This window comes from Chiloscyllium plagiosum, unplaced genomic scaffold, assembly GCF_037043375.1.
Source record: "Chiloscyllium plagiosum isolate Xiang-an unplaced genomic scaffold, Cpla_swu_hap1 HiC_scaffold_3, whole genome shotgun sequence".
Classification (NCBI taxonomy): Eukaryota; Metazoa; Chordata; class Chondrichthyes; order Orectolobiformes; family Hemiscylliidae; genus Chiloscyllium; species Chiloscyllium plagiosum.
The window spans coordinates 104,337,735-104,362,473 of record NW_028270141.1 but is presented as its reverse complement, the minus strand read 5'-3'; the positions used below and the strand labels follow the sequence as shown (position 1 = coordinate 104,362,473).

General features: G+C 41.7%; 2 protein-coding genes across 3 annotated transcripts in view; both read right to left on the bottom strand.

Moving 5' to 3' along the window:
- Positions 1-1,809, bottom strand: part of ube2j1 (ubiquitin-conjugating enzyme E2, J1) — a 40,088-nt gene extending 38,279 nt beyond the window's left edge. For both annotated transcript variants that reach the window (XM_043686745.2, XM_087982265.1), the window contains exon 1: positions 1,637-1,809. In XM_043686745.2, the coding sequence (XP_043542680.2) occupies positions 1,637-1,667 (31 nt within the window). In that variant the 5' untranslated portion in view covers positions 1,668-1,809. The remainder of the gene's footprint in view (positions 1-1,636) is intronic.
- Positions 1,810-13,653: 11,844 nt separating this feature from the next.
- The window catches only part of LOC122548182 (ras-related GTP-binding protein D), a 31,238-nt gene continuing 20,152 nt past the window's right edge, over positions 13,654-24,739 (bottom strand). The window contains exons 6-7 of the mRNA XM_087982264.1: positions 15,756-15,904; positions 13,654-14,676 (exon numbers count right to left, since the gene is read on the bottom strand). Coding sequence (XP_087838390.1) covers positions 14,525-14,676; positions 15,756-15,904 — 301 coding nt within the window. The 3' untranslated portion in view covers positions 13,654-14,524. The remainder of the gene's footprint in view (positions 14,677-15,755; positions 15,905-24,739) is intronic.

The following is a 24,739-nucleotide window of genomic DNA, read 5'->3' as shown; positions in this document are numbered from 1 at the left end:
GTGACCAGTGAAGTGCCACAAGGATTGGTGCTGGGTCCTCTACTTTTTGTCATTTATATAAATTATTTGGATGTGAGCATAAAAGGTATAGTTAATAATTTGCTGATGACACCAAACTTGGAGGTGTAGTGGACAGCAAAGAAGGCTACCTGAGACCACAACAGATGGAGTTTAATGCAGCACCTTACATTTATCTGAATTTTGGGAAAGCAAATCTTAGCAGGACTTATACACTTAATGGTAAGGTCCTAGGGAGAGTTGCTGAACAAAGAGACCTTGGAGTGCAGGTTCATAGCTCCTTGAAAGTAGAGTCACAGATAAATAAGATAGTGAAGGCGGCTTTTGGTATGCTTTCCTTTATTGGTCAGAGCACTGAGTATAGGAGTTGGGAGGCCACGTTTACAAAATTATGAGGGGCATGGAAAGGATAATTAGAAATTCTTTTCGGGGGGGAGGGGAAAAGAGAAGGAGAGAGGAGTCGTCCAGAACTAGAGGGCATAGGTTTAGGTTGAGGGGGGAAAGATATAAAAGACACCTACGGGGCAACGTTTTCACACAAAGGGTGGTGCAGATATGGAAATGAGCTGCCAGGGGAGGTGGTGGAGACTGGTACAATTACAACTTTTAAAAGGCATTTGGATAAGTTTATGAATAGGAAGGGATTGGAGCGATATGGACCAAGTGTTTGCAAATGGGACTAGATTAGGTTGGGATATCTAGTCAGCATGAACAAATTGGACTGAAGGGTCTGTCTCCGTGTTGTACATCTCTATGACGCTAATTAGTTGACAGAGTTAATAGGCACGAATGAGAGAAGTGACAAAGGAATTGAACAACTAAATCTAGTAGTCGAAACAGACGATCTTTCTGATGGATGGAATTACAGACAACAGTTTAATAGGTTCTGAACCGTCTACTTTAACCTGATACATTTCTAGAGGAGAATGGAGTTTATGACAAGTAGTTCCAAGCGGTAGATTTGGTTTTCCCAATATTTAAACGGGGCGGGTGTGGGATTAAGAGAAAACCTCCTCAGAAGCTGAATACCACACCAGCAGTCCAATTATATACGTTCTAGGTAGATCAAGACTAAGAGAGCTGGCAGAGGTTGAGCGGTGTGCCATTAGACCTCCTGTCTAATGGAAGATTATAACAGGGCGAAAAGCGAATCGAGGATTGATGTTTAAAGCCACCTGAAACAACTTCGGTGCCAGCCCAGCAAAGCACCGAGGAGCAACAGCAACTGGAATCTGAAGGCATCTCAGGAGTGAGGCACAACTCGGGCCTTCAACACACCAGGGCAGAAAATGAGAGCTGAAAATGTGTTGCTGGAAAAGCGCAGCAGGTCAGGCAGCATCCAGGGAACAGGAGAATCGACGTTTCGGGCATAAGCCCTTCTTCAGAAAATGAGAGGCCTGCGACAGGAGAGCAGCAGTGTCGTCTCAACGGTTATGACAGGTGGGGGGGGGGGGGGGGGGTGGGGGGAAATGGGCTGGAGCAGGACGGCATCTCAGACACACGCACGCGCGCACACTCACGGGGGTGGGATGTGTGGAAAGAATAAACCGGAGGGAGGAAGGAAGGAAGAACGAACCGGTCTCTGGTTTCCACACTCCAGTGTGGACGTTTCACTTACCCGGATTCCTCAGGTTGTACTGGCCCTCCATGTTGTCAGTTTGCGGCGGCACAGCCGCTTTCCGGGATCGCGGTCACAAACGCTGTGACCCCACCACCACCACCGAGGCTCGCGGACACAGCAGCACCGTCACACACACACACACACACACACACACGCCCGCCCGCCCTCTGACCCAGGCTGGACCCCGGGGCTCGCGGACAATGCGTTAATCAGGCCGCGGGCGCGCGCCGGGTTTGAACAGTTTGCTCTCCAAACCTTCCAGCGCGAGCGGAGGCTTGACCTTTTTGTGACGTGGCGTTAACCGTGTGGTTCCGGCGCACGCGCAATAAAGGTACCGCCTTCCAGTTTCCAGGCGGGACCGGAACCAAATCAATTAAAGCCGTGACTCCCTTCTTAAAATCATCACAGCGTACCCGCAATACCATTCAAATTTATGGGAGTGCATTTGGTGAACATACACACTCAAAAGTACAGCACATCGAACTTTGTAAATAGGAAGACTGACAGTAATAACCAGCGAAGCTTGTAATATCACCATTGATTCAGCATCCTCTTTCGACAGACGAAAGTCGTCAACTTTATTTAGAGAAAAAAACCCAAAATATTGAACAAGGATATCTCGGAGAAATACTGTTTCGGATAGAAGTGCACTCCATCCCATGTTGTGTAAAGGATGTTCTGGAATGTTCCAACCCAAACAAGGGACAATATTATTTGCTAATTGTGGACTCGCTAAGATTGCTTACACGATTGGTCTACTTTACAAGTGCCGAGTCAATCATACATCACGGCCTCCTTTAGAGTTCCCTAGCATCACAGTTTCCAACCAAATCAATTGACCACGTGATAGCGAGAAACGGCGGAAGGCTATGAGCTCTGACAACACTCAAAAGTAATAGCGAGTATTCTCGAACTTAGTGCATCCCTGGACAAGTTGTGCCTGTTGGAGATGTATCACCTCAGCTTCATTACACAGGGTCACATGTTTGCTGATTGCACATTGATCTTGAACTTAGACTCAGATGTACAGCAGGGAAACAGTCCCTTCAGTCCAACTCGTCCATGCTGACCAGATGTCCCAACCCAATCTAGTCCCACCTGCCAGCACCTGGCCCATATCCCTCCAAACCCCTCCTATTCATATACCCATCCAGCTGCCTTTTAATTGTTGCAATTGTACCAGCCTCCACCACTTCCTCTGGCAGATCATTCCATACATGTTCTACCCTCTGCATGAAACGTTGCCCCTTAGGAATCTTTTATATCTTTCCCCTTTCACCCTAAACCTATGCCCTCTAGTTTTGGACTCCCCCCACCCGAGGGAAAAGGCTTTGCCTATTTGTTCTATCCATGCCCCTCATGATTTTATAAACCTCTAAAAAGTTCACCCCTCAGACTTGATCCCTTTCAAGTTTCACCACATCTTTTCGATAGAAAGGGAACCAGAAGTGCATGCAATATTCTAAAAGTGGCCTAACTAATGTCCTGTACAGCCACATCATGACCTCCCAACTCCTGTACTCAATACTTTGATCAATAAAGGAAAACATACCAAACACCTTCTTCACTATCCTATCTACCTGCAACTCCACTTTCAAGGAGCTATGAACCTGCACTCCAAGGTCTCTTTGTTCAGCAACACTCCCTTGGTCCTTACCATTAAGTGTACAAGTCATAGAGATGTACTGCACAGAAACAGAACTTAACATGTCCATGCCGACCAGATATCTTAACCTAATCTACTTCTACTTGCCAGCAATTCGCCCATATCCCTCAAAACCCTTCATGAACCCATCCAGATGCCTTTTAAATGTTGTAATCGTACCAGCCTCCACCACTTCCTCTGGCATCTCATTCCACACACGTACCACCCTCTGCATGAAAAGGTTGTCCCTTCCTGCTAAGATTTGCTTACCCAAAATTCAATATCTCACATTTATCCAAATTAAACTCCATCTGCCACTTCTCAGTCCATTGGCTCATCTGATCAAGATCCCGTTGTAATCTGAGGTAACCTTCTTCGCTGTCCACCATGCCTCTAATTTTGGTGTCATCTGCAAACTTATTAACTACACCTCTTCTGCTCACATCCAAATCATTTATATAATTGATGAAAAGTACAGGACCCAGCAACAATCTTTGTGGCACTCCACTGGTCACAGGCCTCCAATCTGAAAAACCCTCCACCAGCACCACCCTCTGTCCTCTACCTTCAAGCCAGCTCTGCATCCAAATGGCTAGTTCTCCCTGTATTCCATGAGATCTAACTTTGCTAACCAGTCTCCCATGGGGAACCTTGTCAAACACCCTACTGAAGTCCATATAGATCATATCTACCGCTCTGCCCTCATCAATCCTCTGTTACTTCTTCAAAAAACTCAATCAAATTTGAGAGACATGAATTCCCACGCACAAAGCCATGTTGACTATCCCTAATCAGTCCTTCCCTTTCCAAATACATGTATATCCTGTCCCTCAGGATTCCCTCCAACAACTTGACCACCACCGACGACAGGCTCACTGGTCTATAGTTCCCTGGCTTGTCTTTACCAACCTGCTTAAACAGTGGCACCACGTTAACCAACCTCCAGTCTTCCATACCTCACCTGTGACTATCAATGATACAAATATCTCATTAAGAGGCCCAGCAATCACTTCCATAGCTTCCCACAGAGTTCTAGTGTATACCTGATCAGCCCCTGGGGATTTATCCACTTTTATGCATTTCAAAACATCCAGCACTTCCTCCTCTCTAATGTGGAGATTTTTCAAGATGTCACCACTTATTTCCCTACATTCTATATCTTCAATGTCCTTTTCCACAGTAAATACTGATGCAAAATACTCATTTAGTATCTCCCCCATTTTCTGTGGCTCCACACAAAGGCCACCTTGCTGATTTTTGAGGGGCTCTATTCTCTCCCAAGTTGCACTTTTGTCCTTAATACATTTGTAAAAATCCTTTGGATTCTCCTTAATTCTATTTGCTAAAACTCTCTCATGTCCCCTTTTTGCCCTCCTGATTTCTCTCCTAAGTGTACTCTTACTGCCTTTATACTCTAAGGATTGACTCGATCTATCCTGTCTGTACCTGACATATGCTTCCTTCTTTTTCTTAACCAAACCCTCAATTTCTTTAGTCATCCAGCATTCCCTATACCTACCAGCCTTTCCTTTCATCCTAACAGGAATATACTTTCTCTGGATTCTTGATATCTCATTTCTGAAGGCTTCCCATTTTCCAGCCTTCCCTTTACCTGCAAACATCTGTGCCCAATCAGCTTTTGAAAGTTCTTGCCTAACACTGTCAAAACTGTTCTTTCTTCAATTTAGAACTTCAACTTTTAGATCCGGTCTATCCTTTTCCATCACTATTTTAAAACCAATACAATTATGGTCGCTGGCCCTAAAGTGGTCCCCCACTGACACTTTAGTCATGTGCCCTGCCTTATTTCCCAACAGTAGGTCAAGCTTTGCACCTTCTCTAGTAGGTACATCCACAGACTGAATCAGAAAATTTTCTTGTACACACTTAACAAATGCCTCTCCATCTGAACCCTTAACACAATGATTTGGCCAGTAAGTGGCAAGTAATGTTTACACCACACTGGTACCAACCAATAGCCATCTGCAACAAGAATGAATTGAACGAGCACGCATAATGTTCAATGACATTACCATTGCTGGATTCCTCTCTGTCAACATCTGGGGAGTTTCTACTGACCAGAAACAAAGTGGACTGCTACATAAATATTGTAGCAACAAGAGTCAAAGGCTAGGATCTCTGCAGTGACTAACTCACCTGCTGTCTCACAGTGCCTGTCCACTATCTACAAGGCATAAATCAAGGATATGTTGGCATACTCTCCATTTGCCTGGATGGATTTTGCTTCAAGAACACTCAGGAAACTTGACACCATCCAGCTCGAAGCAGCCTGCTTGACTGGTACCTGATCCACCACCTTCACGGTTCATTCTCTTCACCAGTTTACACTGAACACGAAGGATGTCTGTGGTTCTTCTCAGTCCTGGTATATCATTGTAGGGATTCCTCAGCATTGTGCCATCGTTCTTTCACTGTCATCAGGTTAAAGTCCTTGAACACACTACCAAAAGCACTGAGGGATTGCTTACCATCACTTTCTCCTCCAGTTAATTATGGATAGGCAATAAATAAGCATTCAGCAAAGACCTTCCATGAATGAATTGAATACAATTGTAAAATGAACTGTTCGGATGCTGAAGATATGGTTATAAGATATAAGGTAACTAGCCAGGCTTCCTCAATTCAGTACAAGGGTAGATAGATAAGCTGGCACTGCAATTGATTTACCATTTTATTTTGGAAAAAATACTTTTAACAATAACTTTGTTCCTTTGAGATGTGTCCAGAAAACAACAAAATTATAGGTAATAAATTATCTTGAGATTTTTAGATTAGATTTGCAGATACTTGGTCCCATTTATTTCTTTGCCTTAAATTAATAACTTCAAGTGCACTGTGTTTACTTAGTCATAGAGTCACAGCACGGAAACAGACCCTTTGATCCGACCAGTCCATACCGAACATAATCCCAAACAAAACTAGTCCCACCTGCCTTTTCCTGGCCCAAGCCCTCCAAACTTTTCTTATTCATGTACTTATCCAAATGTCTTTTAAACATTGCAATTGTGCCCACATCCACCACTTCATCAGGAAGTTCATTCCACATGAAAACCACCCTTTGTGTAAAAATTTGCCCTTCATGTCTTTTTTAAATCTCTCTCCTCTCACCTTAATAATGTGCCCCCTAGTCTTGACATGCCTCATCGTAGGCAAAAGCCATCTATCATTAACCCTATCTATAACTGTTAAAAGAGGAACATGGTGACAACTGATATGTAGAATATGTTTGGTGAGATAATTGAATTCTTAACACTGGCTAGGAGGAAACAGTGGCTTAGTACTATTGTCATTAGTAATCCAGAGGGCTGGATTAATGCTTTGGGATCACAGCAGCTGGTGGAATTTAAATTCAATGTCTGGTATTGAAAGTTTTCCCCAGTAATAGTAACTGTGAAACTATAAATTGTCATAAAAACTCATCTTGAGTTATAAACCAGTGACTTCAGACCCTTAGAAATATGTTAAATCTGCTGTCTGATATGCCTGAAGCATGGAGAGATAAGCTAGAGGAGGGTGGGGGTGGGAGAGAGTGGCATAGAGTACAATAGGTCAGTGGGGAAGGAGATGAAGGTGATAGGTCAGGGAGGAGAGGGTGGAGTGGATAGGTGGAAAAGGAGCTGGGCAGGTCGGACAAGTCCGGACAGGTCAGGGGATCGAGTTTCTGGAGGTTAGAAGCTAGGATGAGGTGGGGGAAGGGGAAATGAGGAAACTGTTAAAATCCACATTGATGCCCTGGGGTTGAAGTGTTCCGAGGCGGAAGATGAGGCGTTCTTCCTCCAGGCGTCTGGTGGTGAGGGAGCGGCGGTGGAGGAGGCCCAGCACCTCCATATCCTCGGCAGAGTGGGAGGGGGAGTTGAAATGTTGAGCCACTGGGCGATGTGGTTGATTGGTGCGGGTGTCTCGGAGATGTTCCCTAAAGCGCTCTGCTAGGAGGCGTCCAGTCTCCCCAATGTAGAGGAGACCGCATCGGGAGCAACGGATACAATAGATGATATTAGTGGATGTGCAGGTAAAACTTTGATGGATGTGGAAAGCTCCTTTGGGGCCTTGGATGGAGGTGAGGGAGGAGGTGTGGGCGCAGGTTTTACAGTTCCTGCGGTGGCAGGGGAAAGTGCTAGGATGGGAGGGTGGGTCGTAGGGGGGCGTGGACCTGACCAGGTAGTCACGGAGGGAACGGTCTTTGCGGAAGGCGGAGAGGGGTGGGGAGGGAAATATATCCCTGGTGGTGGGGTCTGTTTGGAGGTGGCGGAAATGTCGGCGGATGATTTGGTTTATGCGAAGGTTGGTAGGGTGGAAGGTGAGCACCAGGGGCGTTCTGTCCTTGTTGCGGTTGGAGGGGTTGGGTCTGAGGGCGGAGGTGCGGGATGTGGATGAGATGCGTTGGAGGGCATCTTTAACCACGTGGGAAGGGAAATTGCGGTCTCTAAAGAAGGAGGCCATCTGGTGTGTTCTATGGTGGAACCGCTCCTCCTGGGGTTCCACCATAGAACACACCAGATGGCCTCCTTCTTTAGAGACCGCAATTTCCCTTCCCACGTGGTTAAAGATGCCCTCCAACGCATCTCATCCACATCCCGCACCTCCGCCCTCAGACCCAACCCCTCCAACCGCAACAAGGACAGAACGCCCCTGGTGCTCACCTTCCACCCTACCAACCTTCGCATAAACCAAATCATCCGCCGACATTTCCGCCACCTCCAAACAGACCCCACCACCAGGGATATATTTCCCTCCCCACCCCTCTCCGCCTTCCGCAAAGACCGTTCCCTCCGTGACTACCTGGTCAGGTCCACGCCCCCCTACGACCCACCCTCCCATCCTGGCACTTTCCCCTGCCACCGCAGGAACTGTAAAACCTGCGCCCACACCTCCTCCCTCACCTCCATCCAAGGCCCCAAAGGAGCTTTCCACATCCATCAAAGTTTTACCTGCACATCCACTAATATCATCTATTGTATCCGTTGCTCCCGATGCGGTCTCCTCTACATTGGGGAGACTGGACGCCTCCTAGCAGAGCGCTTTAGGGAACATCTCCGAGACACCCGCACCAATCAACCACATCGCCCAGTGGCTCAACATTTCAACTCCCCCTCCCACTCTGCCGAGGATATGGAGGTGCTGGGCCTCCTCCACCGCCGCTCCCTCACCACCAGACGCCTGGAGGAAGAACGCCTCATCTTCCGCCTCGGAACACTTCAACCCCAGGGCATCAATGTGGATTTTAACAGTTTCCTCATTTCCCCTTCCCCCACCTCATCCTAGCTTCTAACCTCCAGAAACTCGATCCCCTGACCTGTCCGGACTTGTCCGACCTGCCCAGCTCCTTTTCCACCTATCCACTCCACCCTCTCCTCCCTGACCTATCACCTTCATCTCCTTCCCCACTGACCTATTGTACTCTATGCCACTCTCTCCCACCCCCACCCTCCTCTAGCTTATCTCTCCATGCTTCAGGCTCTCTGCCTTTATTCCTGATGAAGGGCTTTTGCCCGAAACGTCGATTTTGCCTGTCCTCGGATGCTGCCTGAATTGCTGTGCTCTTCCAGCACCACTGATCCAGAATCTGGTTTCCAGCATCTGCAGTCATTGTTTTTACCTGTCTGATATGCCTAGCAGGCCACTCAGTTCAAGGACAGTTTGGATTGTCCACATCCTAGGAAAGGATACATTTTAAAATCTACAATTCTAAAACTGAGTGTTTTAGTTTGACTGAACATCTAGAGCAGCTTCTCTCATATTCTGGTCAATAATATTTCAGGTGTCAATCTCAGTTAAATGCAGTCTTGCAAGTTCAAAAAGCTGATGTCCAATCTGATGCTGCACAAATGACAACGGTGCGGGAAAACAATTACCAACATTTAACAAAGATGTTAAAATGAAACAAATGTGACTGGACATTCTTCCCTCCTAAGGAGAATCAGCATGGGGGAGAGAAAACAACAAAAGACAAATGAAGGTGGTATTCATTAGTGTATACACATATACCATGCTTTCTTTACTCTATCGTATTAACTATACACAGCTGTTTGAGGGTTTTCCCTGACTGGCTAATGCTTTGTAATTACAAAGCTGTAATTATAAGAGCTATCTTACTGAAGTGGCTTCAGGCCAACCCACATCCAACCACCTGCTCTGAAAACTCTGCATGTTTGACAGCTGTGACAAATTGTACCATTGAGAAATCCACAATATTTTAAACAACCAACCATATTTTAAAATCACATAACCCAAACACACTAAAATAAAATGTAAATTCACTGTATCTCACAACATTGACAAATGGATCCTATAAGAAAAAATGTCTAGGATCCAAATTTGCAATTTTGCCTAAACCTTATTTGTTTTTTTTCTTGGTCCCTATATGCGTACCAACTTTGTTTATGGTCCTTTTTGAGTTTTTAAGATACATGTAGCTTACAGACTCGCAACGGCAAAAAACATCACCTACATCCTCCTTCAAATGGTTTAAAAAAATACTTTGTGGAAATGGGTGGGGTAGCAGAGAGAGGGTGAGGTAAGAATTGCAGATATCCGCTATGGACATCTAATACAAATGACTGAGAAATCACAAACACAAAATGGAATTTCAGCATAGGAAAATGATAAAATGGACAATTGGCAATGACTCAAAAGGAAAGAAAAATACATCAATTAAAAAAATCTCAAAGATGACTGTAAAGGGAGGAAACTAGTAAGAAACTAGTGAGAAGTAGCACTGGGACAGATGTACAGCAGGAAATTTTAACTGAACGAGCTTTATGCATTAGGCAGAAATTCACAACTCCAGTTGAAATATGAAAAAGAGGAGGAACTAAAATACCTGTAAGACAGTGATCTGTTGTCAAGACTGGGGGAGCATGAAAAATTGTTCTAGAGGCAAAAAAAAAGGTAAATATTAGAAAATGTGAAAATTATGAGCAGAGGGAAAATGGTGAAGAGAAGATAAGTTGGATGAGAATGAAGCAAGTGGCAAAGGAAAAAAATTGGGAAAGAAAAAATTACAGTGGAGTATAAAGAAACATTACTATGTAGAGAAACAAAAAAGTGAACAACTGTATTCTTAGCTAGAAGAGCATCATCTTCTCCAATTTTTGCTGTACCAAGCTCAAAACAAGTTGCAGAACTATTAAATCAATTTCAGTTGTTTAAATTTATTATCAAACATGGCAACAGACCTCAAATATGCTTCGAGCAAACGCACATGAGGAAGCAATGCAAGTAGGTGGTCTTATTGTAGAACTTCCCTCATTATGTAGATTGGGCATGCACATTGGTTAACTTGATCAGTCTCCTGGCTTCTGTAGAATTTTGTAAGTTTTGCACCTACATGAAATATTTTCAAAATTTCAATAATATATTAATTTGTTTAAAAGCCACATATGAGCCTGATTTTTTCTAAATCAGCATTTGCTTTAACGGTTTGAATCAGAATAATAAAAACAGCCAGCTACATAATCTACATATTATACTTGACATTTGATTTATATATACTGTCTAGTAAGCATACAGCATTGTTGTATATCAATGCTAATCACTGAAAAGGAAGTAGCTTTTACTCAATTTTGAACTAGCTGTATAAATACAATGGCTACAAAAGTAGGTCAGAGTCTAGGAATCCTACTGCAATTAACACACTTTAACTCCCCAAAGCCTGTGTACCATCCACAAGCCTTAAGCCAGGAGTATGATGGAATACACCTCCATTGCCTGAATGAGTGCATCTCCATGTGGCTGCAACTTCATGTGGCCTACTTTATTGCAGTGGAAACACCTGAACTTTTTTTTAAACATCTCTTTCCCCCTCAAGGCTTTCCTTTTTACTCTGTGGTAAACTATTTTTACTATCTTCAATGAGATCTCATTTTTCTTTACCACCTTAAGATTTCTCTTTTCCCCAATTTCTATCCCTCACCAATTGATGCTGGAAGCCAAACTTTGATTTATCTGCCATTTCCTCTGCTAATCTTGCAATCTTAACTCTCTGCTCTTCTACTCTAGTTCTCACTACTTCAGGAAGTGAATTTTTGAACTCCTCCAAAATAATCATCTAAGAGCACCATATGTTTGATCTATTTTCAATGCCCTTATCCACCTATCAAAATTACTTTTTGTTTGATCCTTTCATTCGAGGAACAATTTTAAAGAATCTTATTTGCTTGTGTAGAACCGCTACCTGAAATAAAATGTGGGAATTAGTATTTGTTGACCATAATTGTTGTGTCTACCAGATTTCCAAAGACCATTCCATTATGCAGTATCAGAAGAGTTACTCAAGTTTTTTCCCCAGAGATGGACTACCCATACAAGTATAATCAGATCAAGAGTAAAATTTTACATCAAAATTAGATTCCTGAAATGTTGCATGTAGGCTTCTGGTACCACCTCATATGCACTTAAGATGGCTTTTGTCACCTCATTCTGCTCCCCAGATACCTCCTCTAATAATGATGCAAATGCCTCACTAGCTCTACCTACCAATTTTGTTTGGACAACAATACCCACGTGGTCACCAGTCATTTCATTTATTTGGCTACTTTCTCAAATGAGACGGATAATGATTTCTATATCGTTGTGGTTCTGTTCGCCGGGCTAGGAATTTGTGTTGCAGATGTTTCGTCCCCTGTCTAGGTGACATCCTCAGTGCTTGGGAGCCTCCTGTGAAGCGCTTCTGTGATCTTTCCTCCGGCATTTGTAGTGGATTGAATCTCTCGCTTCCGGTTGTCAGTTCCAGCTGTCCGCTGCAGTGGCCGATATATTGGATCCAGATCGATGTGCTTATTGATTGAATCTGTGGATGAGTGCCATGCCTCTAGGAATTCCCTGGCTGTTCTCTGTTTGGCTTGTCCTATAATAGTAGTATTGTCCAGCAACGGACAGCTGGAACTGACAACCGGAAGCGACAGATTCAAACCATTACAAATGCCGGAGGAAAGATCACAGAAGCGCTTCACAGGAGGCTCCCAAGCACTGAGGATGTCACCTAGACAGGGGACGAAACGTCTGCAACACAAATTCCCAGCTCGGCGAACAGAACCACAACAACGAGCACCCGAGCTACAACGAGCACCCGAGTGGGCGGCACGGTGGCACAGTGGTTAGCACTGCTGCCTTGCAGCGCCAGAGACCCGGGTTCAATTCCCGTCTCAGGCGACTGACTGTGTGGAGTTTGCACGTTCTCCCCGTGTCTGCGTGGGTTTCCTCCAGGTGCTCCGGTTTCCTCCCACAGTCCAAAGATGTGCAGGTCAGGTGAATTGGCCATGCTAAATTGCCCGTAGTGTTAGGTAAGGGGTAAATGTAGGGGTATGGGTGGGTTACGCTTCGGCGGGTCGGTGTGGAGTTGTTGGACCGAAGGGCCTGTTTCCACACTGTAAAGTAATCTAATCTAATCTAAAAAAAATCTTCTCACAAACGTTGATTTCTATATCCTTCTTAATGAACTTAGGAATACTTGCTCACCATCACTGACTTCATCACTACCCCTATCTTTTATCTCTACCTCCATCACTTTAAGTTGACTTTGAGTTATCAGTTCTAACCTCTGAAGTTCAAAATCTGTCTTTTTCCCTTTCTTCTGCTAGGGCCTTCCTTTCCTTTTTTTATTCCGCCAGGGATATTCTCTTCTTTTCCCTCTGCTAGAGCTATTCTATTCTCCTAGCTTTTCTTCTGTTTTCCATCATAATTCAAACTTTTCCTTTTCATGTTCATGCTGCTTCATTTGCATTTGAATTTTAGCCATTTCCAAAGATTCCAATGGCATTTCTGGCATTTGGAAATGTCGAACTATTGCTGCAATTACCTTCCCTTTTTACACAGACAACGGCAACCCCATTTCCAACTTGTCTGCCAATTCAAGAAGCTTTGCCTTGCTCACTTTCTGTAAAACTCCCAAAGTGAGATTTTCCACCCCCAGAAAACTCGCAGTGACTGAAAGAGCAATTAATACACAATGCACACCCTTTTGAATCCAATCAAATGCAACATCCGAAATTTAAAAAAAATCTCACCACTTATTGCCTTTGAGTCCAATAATCCTCAACCCAACCTGGAATTAGAGATTTTGATCCTAGACAAGTGTGTTTTGCTTAAAGTTGAGTAGTTTGACCAATTGAATTGCATCTGGTTTGTTGCAACACCTTACACTTAGCCTAGACTCTAACATTTTCTTATTTTAAAGCTATCTTCTTAATATGTTTTGAGGGGATTTGGTCTGGCCCGTAACACATTTAAAAAGCACAGGGTTGTTACCTAATGAAGTACTCACCTCTGAAAGAACGTCCTTATAATAGAGACCCTATTTAGGACGGTAACAGAGAAAAATCGGAACATTCTCTGATATTGCTAATAACCCATGACATATGAACATAGAAAGCTGTAGCTGTGGAGAATTTAATTTATTCTGAACTGAACTGCTACAAACCACAAAGCGATTTGTAATACATAGGAGTTACATATAATAATACTGGTTTTCAGCAACTGCTAAAGAAAGATATACCGTATATACTCGTGTCAGAGTCAGATTTTTTAGACTATATTTAAAGGTTAAATTTATGGGGGCGACTATTACGTGGATACTACTTTTGAGTGACTGAAATTCATGCCTGTCAAAATTCACTGTATCATTAGAAGCCCAGTTGATCTCTAAACAAATTTTTAAAAAGACACAATGAATTATAGTAATTACTGGATAAAGAGAATAGAAAATAAAATGAATTAGTAAGTATTCCATTTTTTATAATTGAAAAACCTTACCTTGGAGCAGCAGTGACATCATCAGTGCAGCCGAGGGCTGGACTGGAATCCCAGACCAAAGCAGGATAGCCGGCAGAACGAAGCAGGACGACCAGCAGACTGGAGTCCCAGAGTGGAGTGGAACAGCCATACAAAAACTGAATACTAATTATAGTGCTCGATCAATAATGAACTGAAGAAATCTGAAGCCTTATGTCAGTGTAAATTATGTGAAGAACTAGGGTCGACTTTTACATGATATATATGGAAAAATTACAGATTTTTGGCCAAAAATAAGGGGTTGACTTTTACATGAGATTGACTTTTACTCGAGTATATACAGTACATTTTACAAAGTGCTTGCTTTAGAGCTATTTATCAGCTTTAATATCCTGAGCATTATCTTCATGCATATCAGTGCATTGTTCTCACAGTACATCTACTAAACATTACTGAATATGCTACCAGAAACACTGTGAGCATGGCAGTCATTATGACTGAAGTCCAAGTGTGCCATTGGGAGTTCCCAGTTTGCTTCGTTGCAGTCCTCTGTGCTGTTTGTGGCACCTGAGCATGGTTGTACGAACTTCAAAAATCTCATGAATTGCTTTACGGAAACAATGAAAATTGTAGTCTATCAAACCTATTGTGTAAAAAAAAGAAAAAAATATATAATCTTGGTATATACCAAAAGACAAAACAAAAAAAATTGCACCTAAAATGATATAAAATGTGAATGTGTAACGGTTTATGGTTTTAAATGAGAAGCTGAAGTCTTCTATTCAGCATCAACAATCCTGCCAAGTCTGCTTCTTAAATGTATGGACATTTAACTTGTACTGAGAAAGCAGAACTAGAAAGCAGAAGTACAGAACAACTGTAAATTATGCCTCAAAAGAGCTCAGTTCCTAGATATTGGTGAAAAAGAAACGCTGATTTTGTTGAAGTTTGTCATCTTTCAATCGTCTGCACAAACCACAAGAATACCAATTGAAAGGGAACAACAACTTTATAATTATAAGAAAAGTGTGCTACCTGGTTTACAAATGGCTTGGAAAAGTCATCGGCATGAAGAATATATCAGCTAAATGATGACTGACATCTGTTAAGTTTTGTTTAAATTTAAACCAGACAGGTTGACTCTGTTCAAGGCTTTACCCTGTCTGCAGAGAACAGGGCCTGGTGTAAATATATATATAGCTTTGAGTATGCACAAGTGTGCCACACTGTCAACTTGACTGACAATCTTAAATTGATTATCAGCCTGAGAGTGTGCTGAGAATTACACTGACAACCAATAAATTTCACAACTCCAGAAATTAAGTACTTAAAAAGTGTTTTTTAAAATCTGAAACTGCGATCTTTATTGGTCATCCCTCGGTGCCTGCAAAGATGTTGGTAGGCTTTTGCTAATTCCTTTTTTTAAAAAAATTTACCTTGATGTTATAATACTTTTTAATTGATTATGTCAGTTCTTAGATGAATTGTTGTTTTACCATCACAGAACACTCTAAAATGGGAAAAATGAACAAAAACAGAATATGGCTTAAAGATTGTTTTTGGAATGGCAGCCTTAAAGAGATCACTGATTTAGAAAAATAAAAAGATGTCAATTTTGAGGACATTCATATTTGTTTGATATTGTAGTTTTCACAACAATGTATGAACTAGATATATTTATCACTGTGAGCAATTTTATTCTGTAATATAAACAAAGATTACCTTTCCGCTCAAAACTTTCTTCCCTAAGAAAGCAAACTAAGCCAAGGAATTTTGTCACCTCTTTTAGATACAAAACTGTTGTGTTGTTCAGTTTTATGATTGCTACGGATTCTTTATCATATGTACTTCCTCCACCAAATTCTCGAAGCCTGAAAACATAAAGCACACTTGATTAACAAATGAGCGGCATTTCAATCTAAGTACAGAAATAATGTTTCTCTTCTTCCCTTATCAATCAGTAGGATTGATTGATTCAGCTACCTCCATAAATTCGCTTGGTTGAAGAGAGGGGTTGAGAATCCCAAATCTGGAAGGGTGTCCCCACTGTCAGCATTGCAGTGAAGCAGTTAGGGAAGAGTGTTGAGTGGCAGCATCGCATTGAAGCAGTGTGGATAGTGTCCCATGGTCAGCATTCAGTGAAGTAGTCGAGGGAGAGTGTCAAAAAGTGACAGGCTGAGAAGAAGCAGCTGATTGGGTGAGTAAGATCAGGTGAGTATACTATTTTCATAACTAAGAGTTTCTAAGGTTTTTATTTTGGGTTTATACTTTGTAAGGGCAATAGTGCAGAGATTCAGAGAAGAAAGACCCTAGAGAAATTAATATTATTTGATTTTAAGAGCAATCTAAGGGTTTAAATTTAAGGTGTAAGTCATGGAAGGAGAGGTCAATGTGGAAAATCGGGCAGTTTCCGGTTCCTGACACCAGAACACATGCAGGAAATATGCTGTAGCTCCTGGATGTGAGGTTTTTTTCTGGAGCAATACTGAAGATACTGTGTGGAGGCTTCTGGGAGTACTGTGAATAGAGAGTTTGTCAATCTACAGGCTAAGACTCCAACAGATAGGGAGGGAATGGATGACCACCCAGCAGGGAGGGAATGGTTGACCACCTGGCAGAGTAAGAGGACGAGGCAGGCAGTGCAGGAATTATCAGTGGCTATGCCCCTGTAAAACAGATATATTGCTTTGGATACTATCGGGGAAATGCCCTCTCAGAAAAAGGTATCAATAGCCAAATTCATTGAACCATGGTTGACTCTGCTGCACAGGAGATGAAGAATTAGTCTGGGTAGATTACAATAATAGGGGATTGAACCATAAGCAGAATGGATAGCCATTTCTTGGCAGAAAACAAAAATCCAGGTTGGTATATTGCCTCCTGGGTGTTTGATTCAAGGATGTCTTGGAACAGCATTCTGAAGTGGGAGTGTAAATAGCCAGTGGTCACGGAACACGTCGGTACCAACAACATACACAAAAAAAGGGATGAGGTCCTAAATACAGAATATAGTGAGTGAGGAAGCAAGGGTAGTGATTTTAGGATTAATATCAATTTCACGTGCTAGTCAGAGTAGAAATAACAGGATATATCAAATGAATACATGACTGGAGAGATGGTGCAAGAGGGAGGGTTTCAGATTTTTAAGACATAGATACCAGTTATAGGGGAGGGCGAACCAATAAAAACTGGACAGTTTGCACCTGGCCAGAACCGGATCTGATGTCCTAGGGCTGTATTTGCCAGTGCAGTTGGGGAGGATTTAAACTAAAATGGCAGGAGGTTCGAACCTATACAGGGAAACAGAAGAGAGGGGAAAACAAGGGCAAAGTCAAGAGATAGAATAGGAAATAAGAAAAGTGATAGGCAGAGAATCCAACAGCAAGAATCAAAACAGGGTCACAGTGCCAAGTAAAGTGAATAGGACTTAGAATATTAAAGGGTAAGCCTTACTGTCTTGAGTTTTAATGCATGGAGCATTTGCAATATAGTGGATGAATTAGTCACACAAATATATTATAAACTGGTATGATATAGTTGGGATTACATAGATGTGGCTGCAGTGTTACCAGGGATATTCGTTTTTTACGAAGGCAAGTCGAAAAGAAAAAGGAAGTAGGGTAGCAGATAAAGAGGAAAGTATTGCTATAGTGAGGAAGGATATTAGCTTTGGGAAGGGGAATTTATTTGGTTGGAACTCAGAAACACCAAGGGGCAGAAAATATAGTGAGGAACAAACACAGAGTGCTAGAGAAACACAGCAGGTCAAGTAGCATCTGCAGAGAAAAAACAAAGTTAAAGTTTCAAATCCACATTTATTTTAAACAATAGGAGGTTGGCAGACAGAAGGGAAGAGGAGGAATAAACAGGTCATTTTCCAAGTGGTAGGTAGTGACTAGTGGACTAGTAGACATTAGAAATATCACACCTGGACTACTACCTTCAGTTTTGGTCCCGTTAGTTAAGGGGGGAAATAGTTACATTGGATGCTGTTCAGAGGAGATCTATGATATTGATTCCAGAGGTGAGGGCTTTGTCTTATGAATAAAGCTTATATTTCCTGAATGTTTAAAAGAATGAGAGGAGATTTAATTGATGTATGCAAGGTATTTAATGGGACTGACAAAGTAGACATCTAGATGATGTTTTCTCTTGCGGGACAATCTAGAGTGAGAGGTCAAAGTTTTAGGATTAGGGTACAGAATTAAAGCAAAAATTAGGAAAAGTGACTTTTCAAAAGGTTATGAATCTGTGGAATTCACTAGCCCAGAGTACAGTGGATGCTGGGACATTAAATTTAAAGAGGAGACAGATGGATTTTTAATTTGTAATGGGTTGAAGGGTTATGGGGAGCAGGCAGGAAAGTGGAGCTGATGCAGAGATGAAATCAGCCATGATTGTATTGAATGGCAGAGCAAGCAACACTGATTTTGCCATCCTGAGCAAGACAACTGGCAGGAGGTGGCCAGCTTAAAGAACTAGGCAGTAGTTACACCTTCTAGACTAGCAAGCATAAGACGTCCACCATCTGTACAGAGTCGGCATAAGAAAAGAACTAGTCAGAGATCATAACAAATTCCCATAGAGTGCCTTATGACCCTATGGCTCACCCTGGCCCAGAAGGAATATATCACAGTTGCCAATGCCTACACCCTGATCTGAGACACAACAGATGAGACAAAAGAGACCTTCTACACCAGCCTAGCTTTGTTCTGCATCACCAAGGAGCCAAATTGGTCTCCTCAGCAAATTCAATGACACAGAGTTGGGAGGAATGCAAACCTGTTTAAAAGGTGTGTTAGGTGTGTCGAAAAAATAAACACCAGTGGAGTCCTCCTCCTGACAGATTACATAGACATAATCAGAACAAATAATCTTCTCCACCAGAGAAACAAGCACATACCTTATAGCAACTTCCCTGTTCCAAGCACTGGCAACTAATAGACTATATATTGTTTGAACTAGGGACCACAAGGATGCTTTCATTACCCGCACCAATGGGCCACATTGTCTGCATGCCCAACACAAGGTTCTTCAAAAAAGTGCTTGACCCTGAGCTTCACAATGATTACAATCAAGAGGAGCAGAGAATAGAATTCCTCAAAGATCAGCAAGGCAGCCTGAGTGTAGAACCACAGGAGATGGGGTAACTACTAAATAAGTATTTTGCATCAGTGTTTACTATGGAGAAGGACATGGAAGGTATAGAATGTGGGGAAATAGATGATGACATCTTCAAAAATGTCAGTATTACAGAGGTGGTGGTGCTGGATGTCCTAAAACACATAAAAGTGGATAAATCCCCAGGACTTGATCTCTGTGGGAAGCTAGGGAAGTGATTGCTGGGATCCTTCCTCAGGGACAGGATGTACATGTATTTGGAAAGGCAGGGACTGATTAGGGATGGTCAACATGGCTTTGTGCTTGGGAAATCATATCTCACAAACTTGATTGAGTTTTTTGAAGAAATAACGAAGATGATTGATGAGGGCAGAGCGGTGAACGTGATCTATACGGACTTCAGTAAGGCATTCAACAAGCTTCCTCGAGGTAGACTGGTTAGCAAGGTTATTTCTCATGGAATACAGGGAGAACTAGCTATTTGGATACAGAACTGGCTCGATGGTAGAAGACAGAGGGTGGTGGTGGAGGGTTAACTTTCAGACTGGAGGCCTGTGATCAGTGTTGTGCCACAAGATTCGGTGCTGGATCCACTGCTTTTCATCATTTATACAAATGACTTGGATGTGAACATAGGAGGCATAGTTGGTAAGTTTGCAGATGCTACCAAAATTGGGAGGTGTAGTCAACACTGAAGAAGGTTACCTCAGAGTACAACAGGACCTTGATCAGATGGGCCAATGGGCTGAGGAGTGGCAGAATAAGTTTAATTTAGCTAAATGTGAGGTGCTGCATTTTGGAAAGGCAAATCTGGCAGGACTTAATCGTAAGGTCCTGGGGAGTGTTGTTGAACAATGAGACCTTGGAATGCATGTTCATAATTCCTTGAAAGTTGAATCACGGGTAGACAGGATAGTGAAGAAAACATTTGGTATGCTTGCCTGTATTGGTCAGTGTATTGAGTATAGGAGTTGCAAGTGTACAGGACATTGGTTAGGCCACTATTGGAAAACTATGTTCAGTTATGGTCTCCTGCCTCTCGGAACGATGCTGTGAAACTCGATAGGGTTCAAAAAGGATGTTGCCAGAATTGAAGAGTTTGAGCTGTAGGGACAATCTGAATAGACTGGAGCTTTTTTCACCTGGAGTGTCGGAGGCTGAGGGGTGATCTTCTAGAAGTTTATAAAATCATGAAGAGCATGGATAGGATAAATAGACAAGGTATTTTCCCAGGGGTGAGAGAGTCCAAAACTAAACCACATAGGTTTATGGTGAGGGGGAAATATTTAAAAGAGATCTAAGGGGCAACTTTTCATGCAGAGGGTGGTGCATGTACAGAATGAGCTGCCAGAGGAAGTGGTGGAGTCTGGTACAATTAAACATTTAATAGGCATCTGGATGAGTATATGAATAGGAAGGGTTTAGAGGGATTTGGAACAAATAGTGGCAAATGGCACTAGATTAATTTCAGGTCTCTGATGGGCATGGACGAGTTGACCCAAGGATTTGTTTCCATGCTGTGCATCTCTGTGACTGCATGTAGAAGAAGCAATTGGTAGCTCGGGCATGGAGTTTGTGGCAGGGTTTATAAGAATGGATCTTGACTTTGAAATGTTTATGTGGAGATCTACACTAATGTCCAAAATGTTAAACAGAGTTCTTAGCCACACTGCTACCCTATTACTAGGATAGGCTTTGTGATTGTAAAAAAGGAAGCACTTTTGTTAATAATAGATTTTTAAATGGATCCTCCTTTGCAGATAACAGCACGTACAGAATTCAAATCAGTTGACTGGCTAACCTATTATGCTACACGAAATTAATGATACTGTTTTGCATTCTGAGGACATGTCTGTGTTTTGATCCTTTGAAGTGAGCTTAATATCCTATCATCAATGCAATGCCAAGGCAATATAGTGTCATTCTGTTTAACTGTAATATCTCTGGTGACTAATTGTGATTGCATTTTTCATCTTGTGTCACTGACATTCTGTAATTGATGATCAAGACTGAATTAAAGACATTAAGGTTTAAGGCAAGGCTATTGTTCTCTTTTCTTTATTTCATATATAGCACTTGTTGAAACTAATTACTGTTTTTCTTTATTTTTCATATTTTTGGTTTAGGAATGTGAAGTGAAGTTGAGAAACAAACTTGGAATTTAGAACAGCAGCTTTTTTTTTAAAAAAGAACAAACAACTGATGTTTGCATTTGGGAATTGGTTTGGAAAGGTAATTGCAGGTTAATTATTCTTCTAAGAACACTGCAGATGGTTTGGCACCGGATATGTTATGTTCAAGGAAGGCTGAATGTTGCATTGGTCAATCAAGGAATGCTAGTGGTGGCCAGTCAACAATAGTTAATGTTTTAAAAGAAAGAGAAAATTATGGATTGAATTGGTTTTGACAGGAGTTTTGTGCAGAAATATTTGTGCTTGGAAATTGCTGGACTTGGAAGCTTTATTTAAGCTTTACTCTCTCATTTTATATTCAGTTAATGAACTAGAATAGAATCTGAGAAAAGAATCCCTGTTTATATTTAACAAAAAAAAATCTTCAGAGTCTACTGTTTGCATTGAACAGTGACTTTGGAGTTTATGCAAGATACTATCCCACGTCCTATAATGTATTGTTCAAGAATTCCATAAAGACCTGGTACTCATCATTGAAATGGTTCTTGACTGGCAAATTACAACTCTTATTTTCTTTCTAATTTATCCTTTAATTGTGTCTGTCTGTGAGGAGGAGATTGGGTTCAAATCATAAACTTAATTACATAACCTTGTTTAGCTTTGCCAAAGTTATGAATAATAAGTTGTTACTTTCTGATTAAGTTATGAACTTGGTGTTTGATGTCTGTTATTCAGGAAATCTGGATAGGAACAATTATGCAATTTTGAGGGTCATTAAAATGTTCTAATTACACTCAGTTGCAAATTCACTGTTTGCGAGTCTGATTTGGTCTGGCATGCTATCTCTGTATCACAATGTGCTGAATCCCAGAACTGTGGATTACAAGTCCACAGAGTCAATGTTGTACAGCATGGAAACAGATCCTTCAGTCTAATTCATCCATGTCAACCAGATATCCTAAATTAATCTAGTCCCATTTGCCAGCATTTGGTCTATCGCTCTAAACTCCTCCTATTCATGTAGCCATCCAGATGCCTTTTAAATGTTCTAATTGTACCATTTTCTCTGGCAGCTCATTCCATATGTGCACCACACTCCACATGAAAAAGTTGCCCTTAGGTTCCTTTTAAATCTTTACTCACTGATCATAAACCTTTGCCCTCTAGTTTTGGACTCCCCTATCCTAGGAAAAAGAACTTGGCTGTTCATCCTATCTATGTTACTCATTGAGTCATAGACATGTACAGCACAGAAACAGACCATTCAGTCCAACTCGACCATGCCGACCAGATATCCTAAATTAATCTGGTCCCCTTTGCCAGTACTTAGCCCATATCCCTCTAAACCCTTCCTATTCATATATCCATCCAGATGCCTTTTAAACGTTGTAATTATACCAGCCTCCACCACTTTCTCTGGCAGCTCATTCCATACATGCACCACTCTCTGCGTAAAAAAGGTTGCCCCTTAGGTCCCTTTTGAATCTTTCCCCTCTCACCCTAAACCTATGCCCTCTAGTTCTGGACTTCTCCACCAGGGAGAAAACATTGTCTAGGGTGTAGGTTTGCTCGCTGAGCTGTAGGTTTGATATCCAGACGTTTCATTACCTGGCTAGGTAACATCATCAGTGGCGACCTCCAAGTGAAGCGAAGCTGTTGTCTCCTGCTTTCTATTTATATGTTTGTCCTGGATGGGGTTCCTGGGGTTTGTGGTGATGTCATTTCCTGTTCATTTTCTGAGGGGTTGATAGATGGTATCTAGATCTATGTGTTTGTTTATGGCATTGTGGTTGAAGTGCCAGGCTACTAGGAATTCTCTGGCATGTCTTTGCTTAGCCTGCCCCAGGATAGATGTGTTGTCCCAGTCGAAATGGTGTTTTTTTTTCTTCCGTGTGTAGGGCTACGAGGGAGAGAGGGTCGTGTCTTTTTGTGGCTAGCTGGTGTTCGTGTATCCTGGTGGCTAACTTTCTTCCTGTTTGTCCTACATTGTGTTTGTGGCAGTCCTTGCATGGAATTTTGTAGACCCAGTACAACCCATGGACAAAACCAATGTCATCTACAAAATTCCATGCAAGGACTGCCACAAACACTATGTAGAACAAACAGGAAGATAAATTAGCCACCAGGATACACGAACACTAGCTAGCCACAAAAAAACACGACTCTCTCTCCCTCTTTCTCCTTTGGATACAAAAGTAAGACCTCATCAAAACGTTCTGTCTGATGCCCAGGATTGGTCATATATACCTTGATATAAGGATGTAAAATCTAACTCATTTGTAGAGGCCAGCAAATCCGTTTTCAGAAGTTACTCATGACCTTGAACTCAAGTAAAGTATCTGGCATAAAAATTTTAAAAACGTCGAAAATTTTATAGTGTTTTTGAAATGAAGTTTAAATGCTTAAATTATTTAGCACCTAACATTGTTAACAATGTAACTTTTCAAACATTAGAATGGACAAAATATAGTGCAGAGAAGGTTTGTAAAAGACATTCTGGTGGTAAGAATCTTTATGCATTTTCTGGAAAAATGCACTGAATGTTTTGAAGTTTTTTTTAATAACTACTTAGTAGATAACACAATTTACCACTGAACTTTCAAAATGATAAATACCATTGAAATTACTTGATATTTTCACCAAACATGAATTCCATTCTAAATGTATAAATACTTCCTTCTATGAAGTTAAAAAAATGCTTTTTATGTTACCAGTATATTAAGCAAGACTATTTTACTAAAGCTGTTGTGTTTAATTTTGCACAAAGAAAAAAATAAAGTCATATATCCAAAAACTAAAATGTGATTAGTCGGATTAAGTGGATGAAACTGAAGTGTGCAATTAGAAGATGAAAGATAATGGAAAACCTATGCAATGAAATCTGGATGTCTACAATAGAATGCAACATCATTGACAAGTTGAATTCCTTCTGTAAGTATAAAATGGAGATCTTCGTTTTCTACATCCAAAAACGTCTGACAGTAGTGGCCAACATCAAATTAGTTTTGATGAGCTTAAATGCAGAGTGATTCTGGAAATTTCTCTTAGCATACAACAAGAAAAACATTTCTACAGCAGCGCTTCCCAAACCTTCTCCCCTTTACAAAACTGTTTTGATATTTGAAAATTGCTATGACCCTCAGAGTGAGGGTAAAGGGTGGGGCAAGCAGCGTGTCATAATGGAGGGTAGGGGGAGTTGGAGTAGAATTTTGCAGGGTAAATCACCTACTTTTCATTGGTGTTTTCAGAAAAAGAATCAGGCTTCGATCAGTCAGTAAAGCCATGGCCATTATTTTAAAGACGTGATGATTTAAAGGGGCACACAACTGTGAACTCTTGATCTGAACTCTACACCAGCCTTTGCTGCATCCGTGCCTGTGATCCCAAAACTTCAGCTGGAGACCAACAGTGTTGGAAACCCCATTCTAGAGCCTGAAAGATATCATTTTGCTT